The following is a 25794-nucleotide window of genomic DNA, read 5'->3' on the forward strand; positions in this document are numbered from 1 at the left end:
GCTCTAGAGCCCGCGAGCCACAACTACTGAAGCCCACGCGCCTAGAGCCCGTGCTCCACAACAAGAGAAGCCACAGCAATGAGAAGCCCACGCACCATAACGAAGAGTAGCCCCCTCTCGCCGCATCTGAAGAAATCCTGCGTGCAGCAACAAAGACCCAATGCAGCCAAAAATAAATAAATAAATAAATTTATTAAAAAAACTAAACAAAACAGTACTATTGCTTTCAGATCTACCAATATGTTAAAATATAATTTGAAATTATATATATGCAACAGGACATCAACAACAAAAATAACCCTGCTGTACTGTTTTATTTGTATAATGAAGCCAAAAAAAAAAAAATTGAGCGTCACAGTTGTAAGTACTAATTTTAAAGAATTTTTATAATTCAGCCAATTTAACACTGCTCAACTTTATTTTATTTCTACAACAAAGCCAGTTAACAACAACAAAAATTTGAATATCACAGTTTTAAGTCCTGATTTTAAAGGAGCTTTATGACTTAGCCAATTTGTAATGGTTAGGTACTTCCAAAACCAAATATAACTTTCTGTAAAAAATCAAAACAAAAAACTATTCCTTGTATTTTTTGTCCTTCAGAATTTTTATAGCATCATAAGAAAAATGGGCAAAAGACTTGAACACTTCTCAAAAGATGATGTCCAAATAAATAGTCACTTATGATTTCCATATGTAACACAGACACAAAAGGAAAACGCTAATCCTAATTTTAAAAAGCAGATAATTACAGCTTTCAGTCATATGAGGTTGTAAACAATGCTTCAGTCAACATCCTTTTATATGTACAAGTCTTCCCTCTAACACAGACAGCAAGGAGTATTATAGAATTTCTAGGCCACAGGAAGCCAGTGTATCCTTTTAGAATGGATACTGCCCTGTTGCCTTCTAAGACAGTTCCTTCCAACTTAAACTCCTACCAGCAGTACATAAGAGTGCCCGTTTCCCCACACCCAGATCAACGATCGGTATTATCAGACTCTAAGTTTTTTCCTATTTGATGAATTTTTAAAATGTTACTTGTGGTTTTAGTTAGTATTTACTTGATTACTAGTAAAGTTGAGCATTTTGGCATATGTTTATTGGCTATCTGTCTTTCTGCTTTCTGTCAATTTCCTGTTCATATTTGTTGCCCACTTTTATATTAGGCCGTTTCTATATTGATTTATAGTTCTTTATAAGTCTTCTTATCTTTTCTTGTATCTGTTACATATATTTTCTCCATATGTGAACTCTTTTTTCCCCCATGATTCTGCTTTATTTTGTATTGATTAATTGGTTAAAGTATAGTTGGTTTATAATATTATATTAGTTTCAGGTGTACAACATAATGATTCAATATAGATTATATTACTTTTAAAGTTGTTATAAAGTATTGGCTATATTCCCTGTGCTGTACAATATACTCTTGTATCTTACCTATTTTATTATGTATAGTAGTTTGTACCTCTTAATCCCCTGCCCCTATCTTGCCCCTCACCCCATTCCTCTCCCCACTGGTAACCATTAGTTTGTTCTCTGTATCTGTGAGACTGTTTTGCTATTTTCTTTTTTTTTTTTAAGATTTTATTTATTTATTTTTTTTGGCTGGGTTGCATCTTCATTGCTGCGTGCAGGCTTTTCTCTAGGTGCGGTGAGCGGAGGCTACCCTTCGTTGTGGTGCGCGGGCTTCCCATTGTGGTGGCTTCTCTTGTTGCAGAGCACGGGCTTCAGTAGTTGTGGCACACGGGCTTAGTAGTTGTGGCTCGCAGGATCTAGACATGCAGGCTTCAGTAGTTGCAGCACACAGGCTCAGTAGTTGTGGCTCGCGGGCTCTAGAGCGCAGGCTCAGTAGTTGTGGCGCACAGGCTTAGTTGTTCCGCGGCATGTGGGATCTTCCTGGACCAGGGCTCAAACCCGTGTCCCCTGCATTGGCCGGCGGATTCTCAACCACTGAACCACCAGGGAAGTCCCTGTTTTGTTATTTTCATTAATTTGTTTTATTTTTTAGATTCTACATATAAGTGATAACATCATATGTGAACTCTTTATATAACAAAACGTAATCCTTTGTCATCCTTGTTGCATTTATTTTTCTACATCTGTTATTCACTTGTTCCTTTTTTTTTTTTTTTTTCTTTTCTATTCTAATTGTTTCTTTCTTAACATGTTTGGCAGTTGACCAGTGGAGCCACCTGGGCTCCACTGGTTGGAAGGTTTCTAGTGTTGGAAGGTTTCTAATTATAGTTTCAATTTCTTAAATAGATTATAGAACTGTTTTTTTTCTATTTAATATTTTTGTGCCAGTGTTGGTAAGTTCTGTTTTTCTAGGAATCTGTTATCTAAATTTTCAAATTTATTGGCAAAAATATAGTGATATCCTTTTATTATTTTTTAAACATCTGTAGGATTTGTAGTGATGTATCATTTTTCATTTCTGATGTTAACATTGTTGCTTTTTTTCCCTTTTTTTAATCTGTTACTTGTTTCCAGGGATGTCAGTTTATTAACCTTTTTCAAAGAACCAACTTTTGGTTTTATTAATTCTCCCCAGTGTGTATTGACTTCACTTCCTTCTCGAAGAGTACATTCAGGGCTTCCCTGGTGGCGCAGTGGTTGAGAGTCTGCCTGCCGATGCAGGATATGCGGGTTCGTGCCCCGGTCTGGGAAGATACCCCATGCCGCAGAGCGGCTGGGCCCGTGAGCCATGGCCGCTGAGCCTGTGCATCCGGAGCCTGTGCTCCGCAACGGGAGAGGCCACAGCAGTGAGAGGCCCACATACCGCAAAAAAAAAAAGAGTACAGGGCCTCCCTGGTGGCGCAGTGGTTGAGAGTCCGCCTGCCGATGCAGGGGATACGGCTTCGTGCCCCGGTCTGGGAGGATCCCATATGCCGCGGAGCGGCTGGGCCCGTGAGCCATGGCCGCTGGGCCTGCGCATCCGGAGCCTGTGCTCCGCAACGGGAGAGGCCACAACAGTGAGAGGCCCGCATACCGCAAAAAAAAAAAAAAAAAAAAAAAAAAGAGTACATTCACTGGGCGTAGAATTCTGGCTTGGTGACAGTTTTCTTTCAGCCCTTACTGATAGCATCCCCTGTTTTCTGGCTTCCATCTTTCTCTTTCAGTCAGCAGTCTTGCTTCTTTGAAGGTAATTGTCTTTTTCTGTGGGTGATATTAATATTTTCTCTTTGTCCTTGATTTTCTACAGTTTGAATAAGATGTGTAGATATAACTTTCTGTTTTTATTAGGATTATGAGTTTTCATTTTATGTCTTGTTTTACAAATGGAAATTGTGATTATGTAATGCAATCTGCCTTTTTATTGGTAATTTCTTTATTCTATGTTGGGAAGACCTTGCCACTCTCAGCTGCCAGGTGTTGAAAATTCTGTTCTAGATTTTCTATGGAATTTCAGTATAAAGTGAGAAGTGGAGATCTAAATTGTTTTTGCTGCTATATCCTCAAACTGACAATCAATTATTGTAGCAAATCAATTATTCTAGCAAGTTTTATTAAGTCATATTTTAATTTAACTATTTTCAGTGCCTTCTTTGTATGTTAAAAATCTTCCATGCAATAGTAGAATCTTTGGGGATTAGCTCTTCGGTGTCAGTGACTGCTTCTATTTAAAAGGAATATGCTTTAATCAGATTTTATTTAATCTGTGTTCCTCACCAATTTTCCAGGAGAGCACCCGTGTTTTTCATGTAAAGTGTCTGGTACAGACGTGAAGCGTTGCTCTGTTGGTGCTTGTGGGAAATTTTACCATGAAGCCTGTGTCCGCAAATTCCCCACTGCCATCTTTGAATCAAAAGGATTCCGCTGTCCCCAGCACTGCTGCTCTGCCTGCTGTATGGAGAAAGATATCCACAAAGCAAGTAAAGGTAAAACAGAGCTAAGGAAGGGGACAGTTGTTTTTTTTGTAAGTTCAGTAGCAAACAGTAAGCACCTTATTATAAAGAACATCAGGCATTCTCCCTCTGTTTATCTATAGCTATTACAGCTCAGCCACAATGGATAGTAAGATAAGTGGATTCTAGGTTCTAATTCAGACCATGGGAAGAAAATTCCATATGTTCAAAATTACCCTTGAAAATTCCTTAAACAGGTGCCATATTGGAGACCAGCATCTCTCCGGCACTGGCACAGACACATTTTTCTTTGAGTGACCTCTAGATGAGCACTGCATTTAGGGCCCAGACAGCATAGGAACAGCAGAGTCAAACTAGGGAAGAAAAAGATTTTTGTGTTACTGTAACCAGCATCACATTGGATCCCAAAAGATCTCGTTTTATATCAGCTGATTCTTTCTTACGTAGATTCCTTTTTGATTGTCTTTCAACAGGCCGCATGATGAGATGTTTGAGGTGCCCAGTAGCCTACCACTCTGGAGATGCTTGCATTGCTGCCGGCAGCATATTTGTGTCTTCCTACGTTCTCATCTGTAGTAATCATTCCAAACGGAGCAGCAACTCTTCCTCTGCTGTAAATGTAGGCTTTTGTTTCGTTTGTGCAAGAGGTGAGTGTCAGCCCTTTCGCTTTATGTCTTTCTGGGTTCATTGGTATATTTCCCCCATTAAAATGGAGTTTCAGTAACATCCCTGAGAGAGATTAACACTTCTAGTAACCCGTCCCTTTTATAACATTAAACACTCAAACTGTTAGAATATTAATTCCTCCATAAATTAAGCTAAAATCTACATCTGTTTAGTAACTTAGAATTATAGATGATTCCTTAGTGTTCCTATTTGGAGCATCAAAAGATTAATCTACAGTTGACCCTTGAACCACATGGGTTTGAACTGCGCAAATCCACTCTGCGCATTTTTCTCAGTGGCTAGTACTACGTGATCAAAGGTTGGTGGAATCCGCAGGTGGGTGGGGGGGTGACTTAAAGTTACAGGGGATTCCAACTGCGTGGCGGTCCGCACCCCTGACTGCGGCATTGTTCAAGGGTCAGCTCTCTTCCCTTGTGCAAACAGTTCTTCTATTCGAAGTAGACTCTTCCCATGTCATATTCTTTAATCCAGAGTTTTCAACTAATTGAGATTTCACTTGGAAGGCAAGAAGAGCACATTTATTTTTTAATTGTTTATGTTGTATTTTATCATGTTTTGGTCTGGCATTGAGGAAGACCTGGTGGAATACAGCCAAGGCAACATATGTGGTATATTAGTTAAGAGCCTGCAGTACAGGCTTTCTTACTTGCCAGCTGTTGATATTTAAGTCTGCCACTTAAGATTGATCATTTCAAAACAATATTGCGTCCTTGAGGGCGTCAGTGAACTTGAGTTCATAATAAATATAAAGTAGAACTTCTTCAGTTGAATGTGATACAGAGTACCCAACTTTACAGAGCGTCTCAGCTGTATTATAATAAAAGAATTTTTAGTGTTTAGTAAGCGTTTTAGAAACCAACTAATATCCCCAAGTGCAGTTTTTTTGTTTGTTTGTTTGTTTGTTTAATCATAAGTGCTAAGTTTTCTAAACTTCCCTTAGTGTGAAATATTTGAAAGGACTGTGTGGCATATCAGGCCTGTTAGATTATATTTAACCCATACTGAAAATGAAGTTTTGGATCGTGTTTTGTTTTTTATTTGTTTTTGGGTTTTTTGTTTATTTTTTGTTTTGTTTTTTAATTAATTTATTTATCTTTTTTTATTATTATTTTTGGCCACTTCGGGTCGTCTTTGCTGCACGCACGGGCCTTCTCTAGTTGCAGCGAGCGAGGGCTACTGTCCATTGCAGTGCGCGGGCTTCTCGTCGTGGTGGCTTCTCTTGTTGCGGAGCATGGGCTCCAGGCATGCGGGCTTCAGTAGTTGTGGCACGGGGGCTCAGTAGTTGTGGCTCCTGGGCTCTAGAGCGCAGGCTCAGTAGTTGTGGAGCATGGGCTGAGTTGCTCTGTGGCATGTGGGATCTTCTTGGACCAGGGCTCGAACCCGTGTCCCCTTCACTGACAGGCGGATTCTTAACCACTGCGCCACCAGGGAAGTCCCTGTTTTTGTTTTTTTGCTTTAGGAGACAGTTCTTTTAATTTGGTGAATGTACTATAGAGTATTTTTAATAGAATTTAGCTAGTATGATAGATCTTGAGTTGTTTTGCTTTTGAAACTCTCATTAAAAAAAAGAAAAATAACCAGAGGAGGTGGACGGTACAAGATTAAGTAAGTGGTAGTCCTTTCCATAGCAGCCTCCTGGGTCCACTGTACACACTGCTTTGAGTTTTTCAGTTTGAAAGTGCACGGGGCGGTCTGCAGGTAGAAGGAAGTGTTGTGTAGAGTAGTGACGACAGCTGCGTCCTGCTCTGAAATCTGGATGGCACAGGGGAAGAAGGTCTGAAGTGTTTCATGCCACACTGTATTAGCCAAAGAAATAAAAAGTCACGTGCCTTTTCCATCTCCCCACTCCTAAGAAAGTAATGCTAGGATGAAAATACTGAATTATCAACTGAATGGCTAGCTTTAGAGACTTTCAAATAGATGAGTGTCAGTGATAACATAAAGTCGATCACTTTTGTAAATATTTTATTCTACCCTTCTAGGCACTCACTTTTACTAGGAGTGGTGGAGGGGTGTGGGTGTGTGGGTGTATTGGTGTGTGTGGGTGTGTGTGTAAGGAACTGAGCCAACATTTTAAATACCAAGTTTAAAACTATCATGTTGGCTTACTTTGGAGTATATTCCGAATCAAGTACCATCAGTTAAGTATATCGACCAATATTTTCTTTTGCTCTGTGTCACTCTGCTTTAACACTTTAAAGCAGGTGTTTTGCTTTAAGATAGATAGAAAATGACCCATTGTCAAGGAACCTAGTTTTAGAGAAACTTCTAACCATTTTGTTAAGTTTAAGTTATACGCCTTGATTAAAAGCTTGAGATAATGGAAATGAGGGGAAAACTCATGTTTTAACAACAGGATGCTGTTTGCATCTAACCAATTTGGCAATTATTCTGAAAGATGTGCTGTATTTAAATGCCTCTTTAAAGAGCAAGATTATTTACTCCCCAAATATTTTAACTGCAACTTTGCACAGTAAACAGAAACTTTCATTTTCCTTTCCAGCATTTTACAGAAACTTATTCTGAATAGATCAGATGTTGGGATTTGAGAAGAGCTTAAAAGTTCTCCAGAAGTAAATGATAAGTGTTCTTTTACCAGAATTTGTAGAGGTCTTCTTTTTTAAGGAGATCTAATTGTAATAAATCCACACATGAAAAGGGATACTTTAATTGTTTATGTTTTGGTGTTAGTAAACTCAGCTTGTTTTGCCTTTGTTTCTTGCCGCATACAGTTTCTTCCTCCGCACAGAGGATTTTTGTCTTAGTTCTTGGTTATTGGTTGTTTAAAATCATTAAGCTAATTGCTTTGTTTTGTTTTGTTTTTAAATAAGTTTATTTATTTATTTTTGGCTGCGTTGGGTCTTCGTTGCTGCACGCAGGCTCTTTCTAGTTGTGGCGAGCGGGGGCTTCTCATTGCAGTGGCTTCTCTCGCTGCGGAGCACGGGCTCTAGGCGCGCAGGCTTCAGTAGTTGTGGCGCACGGGCTCAGTTGCTCCACGGCACATGGGATCCCCTCGGACCAGGGCATGAGCCCGCATCCCCTGCATTGGCAGACGGATTCCCAACCACTGCGCCACCAGGGAAGCCCTAAGCTAATCTTTAGGACTGAAATATCTGGAAGTATTTTTAGAAATGCTTCAGCATTTAGAGAAACATTCCTCCTCCCCTGCCCCCCATGGTGCCATAGGGTGTGTTCAGTTATATTTCAGTGTAGTATAGATTCTTCAGCATTTCCTTTAATCTGGAGGGTGATGTAAAATAAAAGTTACTTAATATTCTAAGTTGTTCTGTCTTATTTAAAAGCCATTGTACCACTTTTCTCTGTTAAACGTATGAAATGTTCATTCAACATTATATAACTTTTATTCGAAAATTCTTATGTATTTCCGATTAGCAATTTCAAGTTCCATTCACATGAGAAATATCAGTATTTCTTGAATCTGCCTCAGTGTAGGATAGAATCAAATGAAGATAAAATCCACAGAAAATAGTAAATGGTCACCCCTTTAAAAACAAAACTCTTCCCTCTTCTCAAAATGATCTCTGTGAACCTGCGGTCATGATTTGACCAGTAACCAAATAGAGAAAGTTTCCCTGGTCTCAGAGGTCCTGGGTTTAGGAGTGGCCGTAGCTACAGGATGGTCTTAACTCAGGGCAGGAGGAGGAGAGAGGGAGGGGAAAGGTGGGTGTCACGGGCAGTTTAGAGCAGATGCTGTTTTCCTCCAACAGGACAGCTGTATTGGTAGATTGAAAGGACTGTTTTTATAAACCCTTAAGTTGGTAAGCGTTTAAGTTAGTTATTATCATGGCAGGACCAAACTTTAAATGTGTGCATTACCTCAGTGAACTTCAAGGACTTATATCTTCTTTAAAGTCATGTATCATACTGATAGAGAAAAGCTTCATTATCTGGCTGAGAAAGCTGGAATTTGAGAGTATCTAAAGAGCTGAGCAGAGAGGAGAAGAAGTCCAGTTCTGCCTTTCAGCGCTGCTTGATGTATTGAAGGTGACCAGGGTCTCTAGTGTGTCATGTAGACAGTTCTTATTTTCAGCAGGTCTCTACTGTGTCATGTAGACAGTTCTTATTTCCAGCAATTAAGTGATACATCATTTTGTTCTTTGGGTTGTCGTCATAGTACTTCTAAACCTTAAGGAACGTAGCTTTGTTTTCCAGAGGGGGTTTTCAGAATGACGTCAAAGCAGTTTACAGCCTCAAATTAATTTGGAGTTTCCTTCTGGGTGTATAGGTTTCTATATAGGGATAAGGCATTGAGTAGCTTAAACTCCTTTTAATAACGATGGAAAGCCTTGTCTGTCAGATCTTTCTTTTCCTTCATATTCTTTCCCCCCCCCAGCTTTAAGCACAGCTACATAGTAGGTGTTGGTTTATTTTTTCCTCATGGAATCATGGGTAGTTTCATTGCAGCTCACATCTTTCTGTTTGTCTCGTATAGGGCTGATAGTGCAGGACCATTCAGACCCCATGTTCAGTTCCTATGCCTATAAGTCCCACTACCTACTGAACGAATCAAATCGTGCAGAGTTGATGAAATTACCTATGATTCCTTCTTCGTCAGCTTCCAAAAAGAAATGTGAGAAAGGTAATAATCAAAATAGTTTATCTCTTACTTTTATTTTTGCATTTCCTATTTTTTCTCTTTAAATGAAGGGGGGAAATGTATGCCTGTCAAGCACCATCTGTTGCTTTTGGTAAATTCTACCTTGGTGGCTGTGGCTGTCTTCATATGGCTGCAAAATTATTAAAAAGGGCTTAAAATAATTCCATTATTACAAATTTTTACCTACTCTTCTCCTTGAATAAATTTTCACACCTTCCATATATCTATAGATCATTAAAATTGAAAGACTAGGATTCTGCTTAATATAGAAGCATGTTCTGAGGGCTCTTTCTCTTTTGCCTGATGTAGAACCGTATCATTCATGTTAGAATAGAGTAGACATGATATAATTTGTTACTAACTTTCAACTAAATAACAAGGCAGGTTAGAGGGAAACAAAGATACTGACACTTAAAATTTTGATTCTGAAATACATTCTATCATTTTGTTTCTTAAATGTTTTTGTTATGGTGCTATGAAAACTAGTTGCCCTCCTCTTAGGAGACATTGGTGGGCAGCTGGGAAAATGCTGCAAATACTGGATATTGAAAGGCAGCCCAGCTGAATTGAAGAATTGCTAATAGATAATTTATCCACTGAGAACCAAGAACTAAATGTATATTTATATTCTCCAAGTTAATTTAATCTATGGAAGAAAAATCTTGTGTTTCGCTTTATATAGCCTACATGTAATAAAGGGGAAAAAAGTGGTTTAACAATAATGTATTATTTAGGGAGTTATTATCCCAGAGGGTAAAATAAATAACTTGGAAGGTGAAAGCCTTTTCCTGTATACATTGCCATTATGATCTGGGGCCAGTCTCAGAATATTTAGAGAAAATTTAATTCTTTTTTTTTTTTTTTCATGCTTTGTGTTGCCTGCTGATGATGTATGTTTGCTGTTTGTCAGACATCTGAAGTGGCAACCCATGACTAAAAGAAAGTATAACTAAGCAAGTTGATTAGAACCCATGAAGAGGGAGGTTGGAGAGGCTGTTGACTCTTTTGTCTGTTTTCCATTTAAGTCACAGTATGGCATCTTACTGGTGATACCAACTGTTTCCAAAACAAAGATGGACATGGGTCTGACTAATTCCATAGTGCAATAAAATTAGACTACCTGAGGCATTTTAGGAAATGCCTTATTTCCCTGCTGGTGCCTTTATAAAATTAGGCTAATTCAATTGTCGCTTACTTTCTTTTCAGTACTCGGTATTGACCTTGACATGAATTGAAATTATTTTGAGCCCTCTGTTTGCTTAGCTTGAACCATATCTTTCTTCTCTCGCATCCTAAAGCAGTTTTCTTGCATAGCACCAAGGTGGATTGTTCATACTTTTATTTTTCTATTTCCCTTGTGTATTTTTGTCAAAAAATCGTGATGATTTTCACTGATGATTCAGGGTCTGTATTTCCTCTGAAATAAGACTTAAAATTCAGGACTGTTCCATAATGTTAAAAAAAGGCCAGACTGACTTTTCCACACCAACCCTAATAATCACTTGTCCTCTAAAGGTATTTGCAAAGACCGCTCTCCCTATCGGTCATTTCTTTCTGATGGAAAAATGAATTATCTCATTTTACTTTAAACTTACAGAAGAATTCCCTACCTAGGCTAAGAGCACTCAGGCAGCTAATCTCTAGGTTGGAGAATTGGAACAATTAATCCATATTGAGATCTGCACACAAAGGGGAAAATCCCAATGATTGAAGTAAAAGCTTTTAAGCAGAGGAAATATAGTAATTTAATTCATCACTGATTGTATACGGATTTTCTTTTTGTTTTTATGTTAATCAGCTAGAAGTTTGAAAGTCTACAGGAAGATAAGATTTTCTGGAAAATTGATAGCAAACCCTCAAAAGGTTGGAGCATGTGATTTGATAAAGTTGTATAGAGGGCTCTTAACCTTTTGCTTATGAGACTTTAAATCTCAGTATACTCATGGGTTGTAGACTTGGTTTTCCAATAGAAAGATTTTTTTTTTCAGTAAATGTCTTTATTGCATTTCATCTTCAGTGGTTAACATTCTTTTCTGTCACTTGTTGAAATACAACAATAAAGAGAAAATACAACAATAAAGAGATTTCTCCCCGAAATCTCTTTAATTTTTTGGATTTAAAAATAATATTGTTTTGTTTGCCGCACCTGCTTTGGTCTTGATCCAGAGATCGTTTTGTGTATTTAAAAGGAGAGGATTTTGCTAGGGTACTTGGAGGCATCTCCTTGTGTGTGGTACTTGATTCTACACTGATACTTACTTATTTTATGCTATAAAGCAGTGGTTCTCAATATGACATCAGGAAATATTACAAACAAAATTCTGAACTATATTTAACAGTTCAGAGAGTCTAATAGAATCAGACATTTGCGTAAAATACAGTGGCATGAGTTTCTTTATATTTGGCTATGCTTTTAGCAATTTAATGTGATAATACCAGTTTTGTTATTGGGATCAGAAGCTCTGATTGGCTGCTATATATTTCTTCGGTTAATTAAAACAGAAGAAAATAATTGTTACTTTTAAAATGTTTCTTGGTTTTGGTGGGTTTTTTGTTTGGTAAAGTATTTGAAAACATATGGATCCATGAGAAAGGGAAAGGGGATCCTTGGTGATGAAAAAGTTGCAAACCACTGCTATATAGCCTGTTTGACTTTATTTGTCTTCACTGAAAAGGTAATGATAATGTAATCACCAATTCAAGATTCTTTTCCTTTTTTGTATTCTTACATGGGAAGAAAAAAGTACTGGTCAACCTATTGGCTGTTTTCATTCTTGCTTATGTTGTTATAAAGGGATGTAGTTAACTGTGCCACTGGATTAAAATACAAAGATGGCCATTGCTTGCTTTCTTAGCTCTCAAGGAGAAAAGAGGGTTGCTACATATTTCTCTGAAAATCTGTTCTCAAATCTACTCAGTCTAAAGATTTTATGCATCTATTTGTCATGTGTTAATAGTCTTAGCTGCCTGCTAAACTGGTACTTCAGTAGCCCACATTTTAGAGGGATAAAGAGTCATGTTTTTCCTACTACTCAAAAGCTTTGAGTTTCTGGCCACTGAAGCCCTCCCTGGAAAGGGCTCCTTCAGCTAAATCTGTTCATTGCTTTGTATTTTAATCCATCACTAAAATATAACTCAATCCCTTTGTTAGTTTCCCTCACTCTGAATCAGATTTAATGCAGGTAAAAGATACCTTTCTCTCTTGTCTGTCTCTCTGTCCTCTTTTTTCAGTTGTTAAGACTGTCTGTTTGTTTCAAGGCGGGAGATTGCTGTGCTGTGAGTCGTGCCCGGCTTCCTTCCACCCGGAGTGCCTGAGCATGGAGATGCCAGAAGGCTGCTGGAATTGCAATGACTGTAAAGCTGGCAAGAAGCTACATTACAGGCAGATCGTTTGGGTCAAACTGGGAAATTACAGGCAAGTGTTTCCAAGGACAAAGAGGACGTGTCCCGTCACTGCTCAGTAGTTCATAGCCTGTGCACGAAGGGGCTGGGAGACAGGTAGAAAAAGCAGCCCGGTGCTGCTACTTCCTGAGAAAAAGAAAGAGAAGAAACACATTCTGAGTCTGGGTTCTTAGAAGACTGGGAAGGTTAGTGGTTGGTGGATAGTTTGTATTAGTTGGTTGGCTTTTGTTTTTAAGTTCTGAAAGTTATTGTTTCCTAATGAACTATGGTACTAATAGATTTTAGAATAAAAGCTTTCATGTGGAGAGTGGGGAAGATTTTTTTTTTGGTACTCTAATTAGATTTATATTAATTTCTGATTTCTAATAACGTTAAGAGTTTATATCCTGGCCAAAATAGCTCTTTTTACCCCTAAGTCTAGTCCATTATAGTTCTAGCTAGAAGCTCTAAATTGTGTGCAAAGAGAGAGCTTTTTAGAATTTAGAGAGAGATTATTTCATTAGGAGCCTTTAGATCTTAAGGGAATGAAGCAAGAAGTATGTGTGATTGCCATTATTTTAATAAATCTTCCTCCTCTTAAGAAGCCTGTTTTTAACAGGGCTTTAAGTGAACAGGAATAACGATGTTTTTTTAAACTCTGCGTTCTACATTTTGAGGCATATGTTTATCATTTTACTAAGAAAATAGATACTATTCAAGAGAACACACAGAGGACTTTGAAGGCAGTGAAAATGCTCTGTATAATATTATAATGATGAATAAATGCCACTCTGCATTTGTCTAAACCCATAAAATGTACAACACCAAGAGTGAATTCTAAGGTAAACTAGGTGATTATGATGTGTCAGTGTAAGTCCATCCTTGGTTTAAAAAAAAAAAAAAAAAAACACACTCACAGTAGAGTTCTGCTTTTCAATTAGAATCCTAAGTATAGTATGTTTCTGTAGAATTTCAAACATACTGTAATTTTTTTTAACAAGGGCTATGTCATTTTCTCTGTTTTAAATACACTGCTCGCTTACCTATTTAACCTTAAAAACTTCATTTTTAGCTGAGATAAGGGGCATTGAGAAGCCCCCCCAACTATTTTTTTTAACACATGATGGGAAACCTCCAAGTTCTTTTTAAAAAATGGACAGTTTGAATACATAAATAATTTTATACTTTATGGCAAAAGATACAAAGTTTTAAAAGGCAAATATCAAACCAGGGGAACTCTTCTCTCAGTAAGAAAAGAAAAATACCTTCCCTAGAAAAAGGAGCAAAGAAGAGAAAGCCAGTTTGCAAAAGAATAGAAAATAGACATGTAAAAAATGCTCAGCCTCCCTAAAAATCAATGTACCTTAAAAAACAAAGAGTTTATTTTTCAGTTAACAGACTTGCAAAGGTTTAAGAGTAATAATTTTGCAGCTCGGGAGGGCATGGGGAGACAAGTGCTCCTGTACAAGTAAGGCATCACGTATCAGAGTTGTAACTGTGCATCCCTTTGACCCAGTAGTTCCCCTTCAGGGAATTTATCTAAGGAAAAGAATCGGACGAATGGGCAGAAATGTACTTATAGGGGTGTTCATTGCAGTATTATTTCTAATTGCAAAAATTTGAATAATCTAAATGTTCAGTCAGTAGGGTATTTGTCAAATAAATGGTAGTGTATCCATATTGTAGAATACCTGGAAGCCAAAAGAAGGATAATGCAGGTGCGTATAGTAACATGGGAGGGTATCCACAATATATAGTTAATTTTAGGAAGTATGTTAAACAGTATGTACATTATCTCTCCCCGTGTTTATACAACTTTTAAAAACTGTAGATCTAGATATAATATGTTTTTATTATTACCTGGAAAAAAACATCTAATGTTAATAGTCTGAGGCATGAGATTATAAGGGGGAGCCATTTTCAGTTTTTCTGTTATACATTTCTGCACTGTTTTAATTTTTAAAAGAAACACACATTGCTTTTTTTCCATAAAGTTACATTTAATAATTTTAAAGGTATAGTCTTTTTTTTATTGAAGTGTAGTTGATTTACAGTGTAGTGTTGTGCTAATTTCTGCTGTTACAGCAAACTGACTCAGTTATACACATATATACATTTGTTTTTTATATTCTTTTCCATTATGGTTTATCCCAGGAGGTTGGATATAGTTCCCTGTACTGTACAATAGGACCTTGTTGTTTATTCATCCTACGTATAATAGTTTGCATCTGCTAATCCCAAACTCCCAGTGCATCCCTCTCCCTCCCCTCCAGCCCCCTTGGCAACCACAAGTCTGTTCTCTATGTCTGTGAGTCTGGTTCTGTTTTGTAGATAGGTTCATTTGTGTCATATTTCAGATTCCACATACAAGTGATATCATATGGTATTTGTCTTTCTCTTTCTGACTTTCTTCACTTACTATGATAATTTCTAGATGCATCCATGTTGCTGCAAATGGCATTTTTCATTCTTTTTTATGGCTGAGTAGTATTCCATTGTATATATGTACCACATCTTCTGTATTCATTCATCTGTCGATGGACATTTAGGTTGTTTCCATGTCTTGGCTATTGTGAATAGTGCTGCTGTGAACATAGGGGTGCATGTATCTTTTTGAATTATAGTTTTGTCCAGGTATATGCCCAGGAGTGGGAATGCTGGATCACATGGTAACTCTATTTTTAGTTTTCTGAGGAACCTCCATACTGTTTTCCATAGTGACTGCACCAACTTACATTCCCACCAACAGCGTAGGAGGGTGCCCTTTTCTCCATACCCTTTCCAGCGTTTGTTATCTGTAGACTTTTTTAGTGATGGTGATTCTGACCAGCACACATTGCTTTTATAATTAAAAATATATATCTTTCCAGGAGGGGAGGGGTGCAGGTTTGACAAATAATAGATAAGACATTCCTGGACAAGAAATATCTAAAACAGTGTAAGGAGCCTTTAGATCTTCAAATACATTTCAGAATATTTCCTTTTTAAAAGTTTTTTTGCCTTTTTTTGGAAATATAATTGACATTATATTAGTTTCAGGTATACAACACGATGACTCCACATTTGTCTATATTGCAAAACGGTCACAGTAAGTCTAGTTAACATCCGTCACCATATATAGTTACAAATTCTTTTTTCTTGTGATGCAAACTTTTTGTGTGTGTGGTGAAGGAAGGTGCAGTGTTTATGGCAGGGAGCCAAGCTAGGAGTTCAGGACAGCTAGTGCCGGAAAAGCCTGAACTCCGATGAGAACTTTTAAAATTTGCTCTCTTAGCAGCTTTCAAATATAGTCTCTTAGCAGTGACTATAGTCACTGTGCCGTACATTACGTATTTCCTTTTTTAAAAAACTTATGAATACGAAAATATATTTGACTTAATTTTAATACTTAAATTTTAATCACATTACATTTTTTTAACATCTTTATTGGAGTATAATTGCTTTACAATAGTGTGTTAGTTTCTGCTTTATAACAAAGTGAATCAGCTATACGTATACTTATATCGCCTATCCCCTCCCTCTTGCATCTCCCTCCCAACCCTCCCTATCCCACCCCTCTAGGTGGACATAAAGCACTGAGCTGATCTCCCTGTGCTATCACATTACATTTTAAAGAAGCCCAAAGCAGTGCTCCCATTCACAATCCAGTGAGATTTTATATGCAGCTCATATTCTTCTTGTTCATTTTGCAAAGACTCACATCCATGAACTAATTCTTTTTTTTTTTTTTTGCGGTACGCGGGCCTCTTACCGCTGTGGCCTCTCCCGTTGCGGAGCACAGGCTCCGGACGCGCAGGCTCAAGGGCCATGGCTCACGGGCCCAGCCGCTCCGCGGCACGCGGGATCTTCCCGGATCGGGGCACGAAGCCGTATCCCCTGCATCGGCAGGCGGACTCTCAACCACTGCGCCACCAGGGAAGCCCCATGAACTAATTCTTAATGTATTTTTTCCAATCAGGCCTTTCTGGGCCCTACGAAACTGTTTCTTTTCAATAGCTAGTTATTCAGTGATTGCTATGGGCACAGTCATCGTCGCATGAAGCAGTTATGTTTTCAGTCCTGTCCCAAACCTCCCATTTACTATGATCTAAGATGAATTAGATTCTGAAATATACACTGATATAAACCTAGTACATTTGACCAAAAAGTATTTATCCTAGTTGATTAGAGAGTCAGAAAACACCAGTTTGAATGGGAGTGGGCATTCTTTACTGTAGCATCAGTTTATTCTCAAATGATGCCCTTGATTACTAGGAATAAAGACAAACTTGGTATTAAGAATGTCACATTTGGAGAAAAACATGAGTTTTCTAGGACTGAAATCTGGTTTGGAATATTATTGGTAAATTCTGATTCTTAAGTTGTATAGTGGGTTCATTGTTACTTTATTATTATGCTTTCTTTTCATGATATACATTCTTTTATAAATATCAAATATTAATTTTTTAAGGAAGAAACTAGATTGGGTGTTTCGGGCCTAGTTTGTTTAGTCTGTGTTCACTATTTCATTCATTAATTCGTTCAATGTGTTGTTAAATGACGTGTGGTTTGGGCAGGATTAAAGATAAGCGAGGTATTTTGTGTCCTTAGATTCTAAATGAAAATTGCAAAGTACAAAACCTTTGTTTTTTGGCTCCCACCAGCCACGTAAAGCGTAGTGCAATTTTCATCCTCCTGCTTTCAGATGGTGGCCAGCGGAGATCTGCAACCCCCGGTCTGTGCCACTCAACATCCAGGGCCTCAAGCACGACCTGGGGGACTTCCCCGTGTTCTTCTTTGGTTCTCACGACTACTACTGGGTACACCAGGGCAGAGTGTTCCCTTACGTCGAAGGAGACAAAAGCTTTGCTGAGGGACAGACTAGTATTAACAAGACCTTCAAAAAAGGTACGTTGGACAATGTTCACAGTGGCTCAGAACTAACACACCTGTGTTGATCTCTCCACACCTCCTAACTTGCATAAGACGTGTTTCTGGTGTTAGAGAATTTTCACCAGGTGTTACGATCCGGCGTCCATAAGTTTCCAATCACATTAGAACCACGTCACAATCCAGTCAGCTGGAAAAATACATTCAGTGTAGTAGACTGTGCTGTGTATGTGAAAGGAGTTCCCTCAGTGATCTTACTACAAACATAGAGATTATCCTGGAAATACATAGTCTTCTTAATCAAGTGAAGCTCCTTTGCCACAGAAGAGTAAGTAAGATAGTAAGACTAAATGCTTCCCAGGAAGAGCCTTACAGCTGCTTTTGCAACAAGTTGCCAGGAAGTTTAGCTTTCTGGTAAGAGTAAAGTGAATTTAAATCTGGTACAAGGTAAAGAGCTGCTCTCTGGTTCACGTGGAAACCTCTGATCATTGAGGTGGGACCTCTCCTCCGAAGCAACAGCCTGCCCAGGGCACAGTGTTCAGCCGTAAAGGCGTTATAGCTTATTTCAGTGTTACCCTATCCTGGTGGTAAATGGTTATTTCCAGAATATAATTTTAAAAAGAAACCCTCAGGCTAGATTCAGTGTGTTGGGAAGGCAGGGTAAGACTAATCTCTTAATGGTTTTTGTTTATTTGGTTTTTGGTATTTATATACTTTGTTTGGTCTTATTGGCAGCGTTGGAAGAAGCTGCAAAACGTTTCCAGGAATTGAAAGCGCAAAGAGAAAGTAAAGAAGCACTAGAGATTGAAAAAAACTCAAGAAAACCCCCTCCTTACAAACACATCAAAGTGAGTCTTTACCCGTGAAAACATTGCTCTTTGACAGACAGGATGAAATGCATTGCTCTCTTAGTAGTTAGAAGGCCCTTGTTGTCTTATAAGAACTTTTGCTAATTATCACCCAGTCTTCTGCAGAACAACCTGAGAGCTTCTGTTGGGGTATCAGCCAGGAGCCGAGGTTGCCGCCCTAGGATGATGGGGGCTCTGATGAGCCCCCCATACCGAGGAGCAGTACGTTTGATGGGAAGCCCTGTTCTTGCTCCATCAGCTTGTCGTGTAACCAAATAAAAATATGGGGATTTAGCCCCTTTCTTCCAGACAGCCCACAGTTGTTTTCAGTTATGAAATTGTCATCAACTGGTAGAAGGAGAAATACACAGGATAAATAAGTGAGAACTCACATCAGGTTTTGATATTTTTGTCAACTAAGGAGAGACAGCTATTAATCCTAGCTTATTCATGGGGAAATTATGATCAAGATAAAGAGCCTTTCTCAGGGTCACACCACAAGGCAGTAGCAGAGCCAAGAGGGCCTGGGTGTTTCCTATGTCCTGTTCAAATTCCTCCCTCCCATTTGTGATTTTGTTGTTCAGGCTAACAAAGTAATAGGAAAGGTACAGATCCAGGTGGCAGACCTGTCAGAGATTCCCCGCTGTAACTGCAAGCCGGCTGACGAGAACCCGTGTGGCTTGGAGTCCGAGTGCCTGAACAGAATGCTGCAGTACGAGTGTCACCCGCAGGTGTGCCCGGCAGGGGAGCGCTGTCAGAACCAGTGCTTCACCAAGAGGCTCTACCCGGACGCAGAAATCATCAAGACGGAGCGGAGGGGCTGGGGCCTCAGGACCAAAAGGAGCATTAAGAAGGTAGCATGGGATGGGGGCAGTGGCGGAACAGACCAGGACCTATGCCTCTTAGAAATGCTTCAATAAGGATTAAATACGTGGGGATTTATTCAAAAATTTTGAAACTTCCGAAGTTGAGAGTTTGGCACTTCTTGAGCAAAGAAGGAGCAGTAAAAAGAGGTAGTAATAAAATACACATAACACACCATTGTAAAGCAATTATACTCCAATAAAGATGTTAAAAAATTTTAAAAATTAAAAAACATAAAATACACATAACACACCATTGTAAAGCAGTTATACTCCAATAAAGATGTTAAAAAATTTTAAAAATTAAAAAACATAAAATACACATAACACACCATTGTAAAGCAGTTATACTCCAATAAAGATGTTAAAAAATTTTTAAAAATTAAAAAAATAAAATACACATAACACACCATTGTAAAGCAATTATACTCCAATAAAGATGTTAAAAAATTTTTAAAAATTAAAAAAATAAAATACACATAACACACCATTGTAAAGCAATTATACTCCAATAAAGATGTTAAAAAATTTTTTTAAATTAAAAAAAAATAAAATACACATAACACACCATTGTAAAGCAATTATACTCCAATAAAGATGTTAAAAAAATTTTAAAAATTAAAAAAAAATACACATAACACACCATTGTAAAGCAATTATACTCCAATAAAGATGTTAAAAAAATTTTTTTAATTAAAAAAAATAAAATACACATAATCTTTGGGTTTCCTATGATCAGTCATAAAAAGGAGAAGGGACACTGGTAATTCTATTTGAAATAATTTTTACTTGTTAAGCAAACTAGATTTAAAATTTGTAAAGGAAAAAGAGTAAAGTTAAGGACACTGAGACAAACTAGCAACCCCAGGACTTTGCTCCCGCATCATAATTCATTAGCCATGAAGCCCTGGTCAAGTCACTTAACCTTGCTGAGCCCCAGTTTCTTCATCTCTAAAATGGACATAATTCCTGCCCTACATGTTTAAGAGTTGTTGCTAGTCTCAAACTAGATCATATATACAGAAGCAACTGGAAAAAGTTGAGATCTTTGATACTTATAAATTATCTTCATTCTTATACTTTGAAGCAATTTTTCAAAGCAGTCTCTTTGTTTAACATAAGAAATACATGCCATTGTAGAAGATATTTTAATGCAAATAGCTCAAAGAAAATTGAAAATCACCAGTAAATCCTGCTATTCAAACAGTGGCTCTCAGCCTTTAGATATCCTGAGAATCTTCCAGGTTCCTTGTTAAAACAGTGCCACCTGAAATATTGGTGACAGGCCTGAACAGTCCCCACCTCCACCCTTCCCCCCACCTGCCAACACATAGAACTTGGAGCCGTGTTTAGTGAAAGAAGATGGGCCTAGTGGGAATTTAAAATTATTCTTGGCATTTTTCTGCCTTTTAAAAAATCACCTTTGTAATGAAGAAATACCATATAATGTAGTAAAGAAAATCAAACAATACAAAAAATAATAAACTGTGAAATTCCTCCTTCACCCTCAATTCCTGGTCTCCTCACCAGAGAGGACCATTGTCCATAGGTTGGTATGTAGCCTTTTAGAACTTTTTCTATGCAATTATACACATAAACACATATACAAATACATATTCATATATTCTGTATTTGTAGGGTTTTTTAAATCATATTATTCTTTTTCCCACTTAATGTATCAGAAAATTATTTTTGTGGCAGTAATACAGATTTCACCTCATTGTTTTTCATAGTCTCGTTGTATTCCATAGTAAAATGTACCATCATTTACATAGCCTGTTTTCCAATAAATATATGTGTGTGTGTGTGTGTGTGTGTATACACACATACACACATTTTTTAATTCTGTCGATCATCTGTCATCTATTTCTGTAGGTTAGATTGCTTGGGTGAAACTCATTCATTCAGCACATGTTTGTTCAGCGGCTTCCCCGTGCCTGGTACTGTTCTAGGCACTTGGAAGGCAGCAGTGAGCAGGACACCTTTGTGAGTCCACCAGGGACAGATGATAGACATATGACGCCACTTACTACCAGATGCCACCAAGAAAAATAAAGCTGCCAAAGAGGGTAGGGGTGACAGGGACTGGGTTCAGGAAGGTCTGACCCGAACGTGTGGGCGAGGAAGGCGTGCAGGCACGTGGGAGAGCAGGCCGGAGGGAAGGCCCTCGTGCGCCAGGACAGCAGGGAGCTGGAGAGGGAGCTGGGGTGTGGGCGGGTGGCAAGGTAGAGGGGCAGCGGGACCAGGTCGTGGGGCCTCATCGGCCTCGGGACAGGGGCTTCTGGTGGAGTTTAGTAGGGAGGGCATCCGTCTGCCTCCATGTGTTCGTTTTCTGGATAACCACAAACTTGGCAACTTACAGCATAGCACACAGTGTACTATCGCACACATCCTATAGGTCAGTGCATAGCTGGGTCCTCTACGTAGGGGCTCCCCAGGTTGCAGTCAAGGCACTGACCTGGCTGGATTCTCATTCTTGTGCCTCAACTAGGGCAGGATCTGGCTTCCCAGCTTGCACGGCTGCTGGCACAGTTCTGCCCTTCACAGCGCTATAGGTCTGAGAGCATCAGGTGTTTTGGGTTTCGGTTTGTTGTTGTTGTTTTGCTGCTCTTGGCTTCTGGAGGCTGCCCGCAGTTCCCTGCCAGATGGGGTTCTCCAACATGGCTGTTTGCTTCCTTACAGCCAACGAGGGAGAGAGACGCTCCAGCAGGACGGATGCTGAAGTCCTAATGTAACAAACTCACGTAATCACATCCTGTCACTTGGTCCACATTCTGTTGCTTAGAAGCAAGTCACAGGTCCTGCTCTCTCCAGGGGAGGGGATTACACAACGGCGTGAGCACCAGCAGGCAGGGGTCATGGTGACCACCTTAAGAGTCTGGGCTGTATTATGGGGAATTTATGATAATGGAGAGAGAGCAATAAAAAGGAGACCATTACAGTCCCGCAGAGAGATGCTGGTGGCCTGGACTAACTAGGGTTGTAGTTGAGTAGGAAGGAAGTGGTTGGATTTCTGACATTTTAGAGGCAGAGCCAACAGGATTTGCCAATGCATTGGGTATGTGGATTGGGTCGCTTGGTCAAAGGCCATCCGCGTTTAGAATGGCATTATATAATGCATATGTTTTGATATTACTTTAATGCCCTGCATATCACTTGCAAATTTTTGCTTATGATTTCAGGGGAGCTTGGGGAGCCATCCTGAAAACTATCCAGTTTAATACCATGTTAACATCTTTTAGTAGTGGTTACATTTATTCTAAACCATATTCTAAGTTACTAAATTAATGATATAATTAAGAGAAAAGAAAATACGATCAAGATTATTCTGCACTTTAGCACTTGAGGAATTGCTAATGTTAAGACAATTGGTATTTTACAAAATGGCTAGAAATATACAGTCACTGAACAGCATAATCATAAAGACTTCGTAGCAACATGGAGAAGGTTTGGGTATACTTAGGGGACAGAAACCAAACAGCAAATTGAATGTACACAGTCAGTCCCCTTCTTTTCACACATAACAATTCCTGAAAACGTGTGCCAGAGTTAAACAAGGGACTTCCTGTTATGATGTGGTTTCTTTCTTAGAAATTAAAAAAATTACATTAAGTACTGAATTAAACCCTGCCTTTTTGCCATTGCCTTTAAGGACAGATTTCTAGCATTTTAAAAGTTTTTTTGTTTGTTTGTTTTTTTGGCCACACTGCGCTGCTTGCTGGCTCTTAGTTCCCCAACGAGGGGTTGAACCTGGGCCCTCAGCAGTGAGAGTGTGGAGTCGTAACCACAGGACCACCAGGGAATTCCCTAAAAGTTCTTTATTTTGTTATTTTTATCCATAATTGAATTCACAGTTAATGGTTTTAGGTCCAGTGAGCAGCTCTTTGAGGCTGAAGATTTGTCACTTTTTGGATGCCTTAAATATTTCTTTTACAGAATAGCTAAAGACACTTATTCACAATGGTATCGAGTTTATGAGACTTGCATGCCTCATGTTTGATATCAGCACTTTCACCTTTCTGTATTCACCAATTTTCATAGAATAGTAAATATAAACTATAATAAATGGTTTTCAGGCCTTTAAAGCCACAGAACCCTTTCTTGAAATGAAACCTTAACTTGAATCTCAATTTGTAAAAAAACATGAAGCGGAGCTGATTTGGTTTAAATTCTGCTCTGCAGGTTTTCATTAAAGGAAACTTGCCATAGAATAAAGTAACACTAGGTGGCAGTGCAGCCAAGACGGCAGTGAAATCTTCTACCTGGTGAGGGCGGTGATAACCATACAAAGGTGCAGAATGTTTTCAGCAGCAGGGGTCCAAGTCCAAACTGGGTGTAGGAAAAGCCACTCCGGGCCGACAGTGCGTAGTGCCCGAACGTGCAGAGTGGTCCTGTCGTGGTGTTGCAGTTAGAGATGAAGCGCGGTTCTTTTCTAACTCTTTGTCAGAGCTTGTACTGTCAGTTAAAATGGGGGAGAGAAGAAGCCTGAGGTGCACTCGCGTGGTGACCGGGCCCAGCTGAAACGCACGTGTGGCTGCCTGAAGCAGACAGGGCCCCTCGGCCATCTCACCAACGGCCGGCCGGCCGCCCAGGGAAAGGCTGACCCGCAGGCGCCCTTCTCTTATACAGAAATCACAGTCTTGTCTTTTTATCAGTAGAGAAAGGACATTGGCTTATGCCCTTAATGATTCATCAAAATCAGAAAGTATAATATAGTACTCTTGAGATGACTGGTACTCTCAGTTCTGTGACACTAAGAGCTGTAAGAACGGCTAGTGAGGATGTGTGTCGGGGGCTGGGCAGGAGCACAAGTCTGGGGAAGCAATAAGCAAATACACTGTAACTTACTGCCTAAGACATTTCTTTGCCTTAAAAATGTATTGGTAACACCAGTAAATCCTGTAGCTAATGCTGTTGTCCTAGACTGAATCAGCCACGCTTCTGAGGTAAAAGGGTTAATGCTTATGCATTTGTAAACATGAAATGTTGAATGGACCATGTTTACACTTATTTAAGAAGGAGCTTATCGCTACACACCTGTTAGAACAGCAAAATGAGAAATAGGGACTATACCACATGCTGGTGAGGACATGGGGAAACTGCATCTCTCATACCTGGGGAGAGGAGGGTGCGAATGCGCAGTGGTACAGCCGCTCTGGAAAACAGTTTGGCAGTTTCTTAAAAAATTAAACATATGCTCACCATATGACCCAGCATGTATCCCAGAGAAATGAAAACCTCTGTCTGCACAAAAACTTTCTCAGAATGCTCACAGCGGCTTTATTTGTAATAGCCAAAACTTAGAGACCATTCACATGTGCTCCAGCCGGTGACCAGTCACACAAACTTTGGTGCGTCCTTGCTGGGGCACAGTGACAGAAGAATGAACTGTTAATACATACAACTTAGATGGATCTCAAGGGAACTAGGCTCAGTTTTTCTTTAAAAATCCAATCTCTAAAGGTTACATACTGTGATTCCATTTATAGAACACTCTCAAAATGACGAAACTATAGAGTTGGACAAGGTCCTACTGTTTTTCGCACGGGGAACTATATCCAATATCCTGTGATACACCGTAATGGAAAAGGATATAAAAAAGAATATGTATATGTATAACTGAATCACTTTGCTGTACGGCAGAAATGAACACAGCATTGTAAATCAACTCTACTTCAGTAAAATCAATTTTTAGAAGAACTATAGAGTTGGAGAACAAATTAGGGATGGAGGATGGGTGTGGTTATGAAGGAGAAGCACAGGGCATCGGTGCTGATGGGACACTTCTGTATCTTGCTTGTGGTCATGGTTCCCTGAGTCTACACCTGGTAGAATCCCATAGAACTACACACACGCACAGATAACACACACCAATGAGTGCCTGTGAAATCGGTGAAATCTGAGCACGGCTTGTAGATTGTACCAATGTCAATCCTCTGGTTTTAGTTTGTACTATAGCTGTATTTCCAGGAATGTTTTTGGTTAATTCTCGGATTATACATGTGGTGTTGAGGAATGCTTTCTAATAGGATCCACTGATTGTACGTTTATATATTGCATGCTCCTCTGCAGGGTGAATTTGTAAATGAATATGTTGGCGAATTAATTGATGAGGAAGAATGCAGATTGCGAATCAAGCGAGCCCACGAGAACAGTGTAACTAATTTTTATATGTTAACTGTTACCAAGGTAAAATTGCTTTTTTTTTTGGTAAGAAAAAAGGATTTTTTGGTTTAGTCTGGTGGTCTTAGGTTAAACTCAGTTTCCTTCCTCTCATTTGGTTTTTCTCAAGCAAATTATAATGGTTTGCAGTAGCCAGTGTGTGTCCCACTATAATATGCTCATTATACCAGAGTACAAAAGTGAATGATTGCTGGCGCCTTGCACAGGTCATGTGAGACGCGCTGTGAATGAGAAGATGACCAGGAACAGGGTTGACACATCTGGATTTGAGTCCCAGCTCTTAGTCACTGAAAGACCTGGCCCTCAGTTTCTTTATCCCCAAGGGAGAGAATCAGCTCTGTAATTCTAAGTTATAAACCACCAGTAAAGTTCTGCTTTAGCAAAAATCCTGACTGTAAATTGTTCTACATATTTAAACTTTTTTTATGAGTTAGGAAAAATGAATGCTGTCAAAAGAAAAATGACAGTAAAACTTC

At 39.0% G+C, this 25794-nt stretch overlaps 1 protein-coding gene across 1 annotated transcript in view; it reads left to right on the top strand.

Moving 5' to 3' along the window:
• Positions 1-25794, top strand: part of NSD3 (nuclear receptor binding SET domain protein 3) — a 107137-nt gene that overhangs the window by 74003 nt on the left and 7340 nt on the right. The window contains exons 13-20 of the mRNA XM_082608517.1: positions 3684-3881; positions 4343-4516; positions 9010-9156; positions 12433-12589; positions 17240-17442; positions 18160-18272; positions 18857-19126; positions 25208-25324. Of these exons, the coding sequence (XP_082464643.1) occupies positions 3684-3881; positions 4343-4516; positions 9010-9156; positions 12433-12589; positions 17240-17442; positions 18160-18272; positions 18857-19126; positions 25208-25324 (1379 nt within the window). The remainder of the gene's footprint in view (positions 1-3683; positions 3882-4342; positions 4517-9009; positions 9157-12432; positions 12590-17239; positions 17443-18159; positions 18273-18856; positions 19127-25207; positions 25325-25794) is intronic.

Source organism: Mesoplodon mirus, assembly GCF_964341445.2.
Source record: "Mesoplodon mirus genome assembly, chromosome: 20".
Classification (NCBI taxonomy): domain Eukaryota; kingdom Metazoa; phylum Chordata; class Mammalia; order Artiodactyla; family Ziphiidae; genus Mesoplodon; species Mesoplodon mirus.